Here is a 6,082-nt window from a genome sequence, read left to right on the forward strand (position 1 = left end):
TTTGTCTTTTCTTTGAGTTACCGGCTGCTGGGTGGCATTTCCTGCTGCAGACAAAAGCTGGGGCTGAGGGCGGAGCAGGCTTTTATGCTAAAGTCCCTCCATGGACCAGATCAAGAGCATGTACATCAGAGGGGGGATTAGGGTTTCTTTGTGTTAGTTTTAGTTTATGTGTATTTACTGTCCCCCCTGTGTGTTAACTGTGGTTTGCTCTTTTGGTATATATACTGCCCCAGTGCCTCAGTCTGACAGGTCTGTTAGTTGAGTTGATTTCTAGTTATGTTGGCATTTTTTCTTCAGTAGAGTTAGAATTTGTTGACCTCTTGTAAGGGCCCTGTAACTCTTTTTTCAGTTATCTGTTTTGTAAAGATTTTTTTCTGGGAAATAAATCCCTTTTCCCGGAACTTTAAACCTGTGTTTAGTGTTTTGACTGCTTGGTCCACGACACAAAACTTAACCCACGGCTTGTTAGAGCTGAGTTTTAGTGTATGTTATACTGTAATCAATGTCAATATGAAGATACATAGCAAGATACATCAAATCTTATAAATGTTCTTCTGATTCATGATATTGAAGGTAAGAAAAAAAACTCAGTGTACACAATTGCACAGCTTTATATCTTTATTGTTAAGGTCTGTTGCATTTTAACTGAACAATCAGACTGATTGACATTACTGCCTCGGGCAGGGATTACGAAATGCACAGACAGAAGGAAAAGCCTCTGAACAAGGCATGTCATTCCATTTTAAACTTTCACCATAGTTTGTGCCAACACAGTCTTCATTTCCCTGGTGATTGTCAGGCTGCCCTTTGTCCCACAGGACATAGTCCACTGGACACCCATCAGACCACATCCATGCTCCTTCCTTATGGGTGTCACTCAGTCCAATCCAGGTGTGTCCCTGAGCATGGTCAAAATTCTGGATCAGACTTTTGACAAAATTGTGTTCCTCCAGACTGTGGATGGACACCAGGGTGGCCCACTGTGACACACAGTGGAGCTCTGCGTCAGCCCAGGTCAGCTCTGTGGCAACATACTTGTAGCAGCGGCCTTTGAAGGTGTACCAGGACGGGAGACAGCTACCTTGCTCTAGCTTCACTTCACCATCACCTGGAGGAGACGCGACACCCAGAGCCAGAACCGATAAGAAGATGAAGAACAGCATGTTGTTGGTGTGAGAATCTGTCACAGGAGCAGGATGAAGACTGGATCTGTGGTTGTAGCTGATCTGAGATGAAGGATATGATCAAAAAGCTGCAGAGACATGAAACATTGCTGTGTTTTATATGCTCTGGAGTGGGTGTAAACCAGTGACGTGCAGTCTGAGGAGGCAGGGGAGGCAGAGCCTCCCTTGTCATTCTTGAAAAGAAAAAAATACTTAACCATAAAATATAATAAATGTTGATAGTTTTCAGTTGGTATGTCCTATAAACTCATTTTCCATTCAAATCCAATATTATTATTATTATTATTATTATTATTATTATTATTATCTTTTTTCTTTTTTTTTTTTGTTAATTAGAATAGCAGAATTTCCGCATGCTCCGTTCAAATACAGGGAGGAGGCAGCGCTGTGCTGTGCCTCCCGCAGAACTGTCTCCTCCCTTCATGAACTCTGCTGAAAATATTGTGTCGCTGTCCCTCTGTATATCGCAGTTAAAATGCTTTCAAACACTCTGATTTAATGCTCTATCCTTCCATAATCTGCATAACATATGGAATGTATTTCTGTAATGTGTTTAGGCTCGCAGATTAATCAGAAAACCGCAGTGAAAAAGTCACTAGGGGAGGCAAACAGTACCCCTGCCTCATGATAGATGGTGCCAGTGAGTCCACAGATTCATGCGCTTATAATCTTCTTCGTTCTTTTTTATACACTTTAATTCACCTCATCAAAAGTGGAGGATTACATTTCATGTACAAATAAAGGTAAGACCATAAACTTTTTTTATTTTTAGTTTGAAATGGCTCTTTTTGAAGGTTTCCTGTTGAGTTCCTGCCAGTCTACCTATGCTGACTTGATGCAGAGCCCATATACCCAGGCCATTCCTTTTGCTCACTCTCTCTATTCCAGTTTCTCAGGCAGTGGCGATTTCTCATAGACTGCAAGGGAAGCCCGGCTTCCCCTAAAATTTCGAAAATTAAATGGTTAAATATGTTCGGTTGTGTTGACATTTCATTGACTACAAATGTGTTAGAACACGTTCATCTCAAAGATGAGTTCGTTCAGAATCAGCTTTATCACAAATCAACGGACGCGATGTTGTTCACTTCTCATACATTCCCGTTGCGCTGTTTTTTCATTCGATCTCTGCTCAGTGCATTTGTCCGTAGACTGCGGGTGTCTATGGGCTTCAGTGGGACTGAGTGGAACAGTTGTTTTCATTGCCTCAGAACTGGACAGTAATTGGATAAATGCCACGATGTTGTCCCGCCCCCGGACGCCGGACGTCTCTGGGGGTGAATGGAGCTGTGGGCGGAGCTCAGCCGGGCTGGACGCCAGAATCCCACGTGCTGATTGGAGGATCAGTCGAAAGGCTGAATCCCGTTTGATTGACAGCTATTTTCAGATCTCCTCCTCCTGACACAGTTCAGTTTAATACCGTCACACATTCTGCTGTGAAATCAGAGGAAACCACTACGAAATTACTCGTTCATTTCTTGCACTGTAAATAAAACACACTCATTGTACTTCCTTGTTTCAATTTGACATAATTTCAGCATTTTCTTGTTTCAGTTACATAATTTAATCATTTCTTGTTCGAGTTTAATATCGTTTTGTAGATAGTTAAATCAATCATACTGTCGGCTAGGTCGGAGTAAAAGGAGCATCTCTTGTTTAAAAAGGCTGAAGTCTTACACCCACAACACAATGGGCCAAGGCAATCTAAGCAGAGAGGACACTGGTCCAGTCCCTGGAAAAGACATCTACTTGGTACGATAAAGTCTTTGACCATTTTCTTAAAAAGGAACGGAGGGTCGAATGTATGTTTAAATAACCTGACAATTTTTTTTTTTTTTTTAATTTATTTAATTTATTTTTTTTATGTAAGCTGACAATGAGCTTCCCCTGTCTGAAAGACGAGCAGCCGCCACTGTTCTCAGGCCACCATATATTTGTAGATCTGGCTCTGAAAGAGTCAGCGCCTCCCCAGCCATGAACCCCACTGCACGTCACTGGTGTAAACCACATGTCATCACAGTTGGAATCAGCTGATATGACACAGAAACAACTGTTTACATCTTTGTTGTGACTGTTTGGAGTTTGGCTCAGTTTCAGAACATCAGATAGGTTTCAACATTAGTCTGAGGCTCAGGGTTCAGATGTTTGTTACTTCATTTCATATAACAATAGTTTAGAGTCTGCTTCAGCAAACTCCTACCTGTGGATCTTCACTGACCTTCATGACTTTCAGATCTGCACATATGTAATAAAAACACATGCACACAGTTAATAAAACAATAACCATAATAAACTGAAGATGTTATCATGTTCTGTGGTAAAGTCCAGAGGATGAAGGAAGTAATGATTAAAATAAAAGGGGTAAACAAATACGGGAAACACAAGTCAGGTTGACGTTGATTAATATTTAACAAAAAAAATTATTCCCTGACAAACGACTAAAATCAAGTTTTACAAACCACTTGATAAAAAAACCACATCATATGAACCAGATTAACCACAAACACAGAGTACTAATAATGAAGCACACACTGTAAAAACGATAATAATTGTTGATTTCATGAAAGTTTTCAAATTAAACTGACTCAGAAATAAAGCTTTCCATTTACAACCTACAAACACTTGTCTGCCCAGCAAATTTCTCTCATTGTTGTCCTAACTAAGATTTTCTAAACATCACAACAAAGATGATCAACTTTTGAGTAGATTTTTTGAGTGAAGTTGGGAACCAGTGGGAAACCCCATAGATGACTGACGTGCACATGCACACATGGTCTGAACAAGTTTGAACTAGACCAGGGGTCACCAACCCTGGTCCTGGAGAGCCACTATCCTGCATGTTTTAGATGGCTCCCTCTTCCAACACACCTGATTCAAATGATAATCCTATCATCCAGCTCTGCAGAAGCCTGATAACGACTGTCAGGTGTGGTGGAAGAGGGAAACATGGTTTTTACAGTGTGCTGAAACTGGACCAGTCTAAGAAGGGAGCTCTGCGCACAAAATAAATAAGATTTCAGACAGGGGCGGCACCAAGGGGGGGCATGGGGGGGCAAATGCCCCCCCTGTCACAACCTTTGCCCCCCCAGTTGCCCCCCCCCAGATTTGGGCAAATCTTTGGGAAAATTTGGGCGACAAAGAAATATGAAAAATCTGTCAATGAATGCGTACACAACACATTTTGATACACTTATAATACAACCAGGCAGACAGACCAGTCTAAGAAGGGAGCTCTGCGCACAAAATAAATAAGATTTCAGGTAACATTCAGTTGTGCTTTGTTTTATTCCGTATCTATTTACTGTCAGGTATGTGACGGGGTTCCTCAGAATGAAAGGAAAAATAATGGCATAGTCGAAAAAATATATATTTTTAAGCGATTTATTGTGCTTGTCTTCCCAGAGTGCAAAAGTTAGTGCTCAGTACAAAGTAAAAAAAAAAACATTTACAATCATAGAAAAAAAAAAAAAATACTTCTTCAGTGTATCTAGCTCTCTGTTACCTTCAGTGTAACCAGCTCAGCATCCACTGATCCATGATGGAGACAGGCCCTCTTTTAAACCCCTAAGGCTCCTCCCCCCAGGTAATTAACACCCCAAACTGGCCATATCTCCCAAACCATTCAACATATCATATGAACATAATTACAATAAATTCTCTCAAAATATAACAAATGTAATACCCTTAACAATGGGTTTCTAAAACAACCAGGAAAAATAATAAAATTATTCCAGTGCAAAACTGGCACTCTACGGTGACGTCACCAGCACGTCACCGGACCGCATCCCGCGCATGACGCAACTTAACCCGGAAGTCAGAGAGGCGCTCGGTTTGACAGTCAGAACATGTGAATGTGGGATGCATGCTTGATGAAAAGTTTGGAGGTGGCAAACAATGAGAAGAACAATGGATTTACAGCAGTCAAGTGTGCACCCAAGACTACTGCCATGACAGTCTAACGGTAAAAAGGATGAAACGGAGCAAACGGACAGGAGATGAAGTAAATGGACAACCAGGTAAAGAGCGTGTGTATGTGTATGTGTGCGTGCTTTGACTATCACAGGAGTTTTCCCGCGGTACCTGACGGGGCTCTTCCGTCACACCATCCTCCTCCTCCTGGAGGTTGACAAAGTCTTGGCAACCTGGATAGGTAGTCTGCTACCACGTTGGATTTGCCAGACCGGTGTCGAACCACGAACTTGAATGGCTGCAGTGATAGATACCATCGTGTTAGTCGGTTGTTGTGATCTTTCATTGAGTTGATCCATGTGAGGGCTCGATGGTCTGTCTCCAGATCAAACTCTCTACCAAGCAAGTAGTATTTCAGGCTCTCCAGAGCCCACTTGATGGCCAGCCCTTCCTTTTCAACCACTGAGTACCTGGACTCCCGTGGCAGCAATTTGCGGCTCAGGTATAGGATGGGCTGCTCTGCTTCAGCCTCCCCCTGAGCAAGAACTGCTCCGAGACCCACCTCTGAGGCATCCACCTGCACTACGAAGCGGCGGTTGAAATCAGGACTGCGCAATACAGGAGATGAACACAGGTATTTTCTCAGCGTGTTGAAGGCTGACTCACACTCCTCAGTCCAGTTCACTGGGTTTCTCTCCTTTTTGGTTGTTAGGGCGGTCAGTGGTGCAGCAATTGTGGCAAATTGAGGAACAAATCTCCGATACCACCCGGCCAGGCCCAGGAAGGATCGTACCTCCTTCTTAGTTCGAGGACGAGGGCACTTCTGAATAGCCTCGATCTTATCCATCTGGGGCCGCACCTCTCCTTTTCCCAGCTGGTAGCCCAGGTATCGGGTTTCATGACGGGCCCACTCACACTTAGCCACATTCAGTGTTAGTCCCGCCACCTTAATCTTCTCCAAGACTTTCCTCAGGTGCTGGACATGCTCCTCC

General features: G+C 42.9%; 1 protein-coding gene across 1 annotated transcript; it reads right to left on the minus strand.

Annotated features, from left to right (window-relative positions):
- Positions 1–611: 611 nt before the first annotated feature.
- Positions 612–1,251, minus strand: LOC115428752 (lactose-binding lectin l-2-like). Its single transcript, XM_030147966.1, has one exon. The coding sequence runs from the start codon at positions 1,161–1,163 to the stop codon at positions 669–671; it is 495 nt and encodes a 164-aa protein (XP_030003826.1). The 5' UTR covers positions 1,164–1,251; the 3' UTR covers positions 612–668.
- Between the last annotated feature and the right edge of the window lie 4,831 nt (positions 1,252–6,082).

The sequence above is a fragment of the Sphaeramia orbicularis genome, chromosome 11, assembly GCF_902148855.1.
Source record: "Sphaeramia orbicularis chromosome 11, fSphaOr1.1, whole genome shotgun sequence".
NCBI classification, from domain to species: domain Eukaryota; kingdom Metazoa; phylum Chordata; class Actinopteri; order Kurtiformes; family Apogonidae; genus Sphaeramia; species Sphaeramia orbicularis.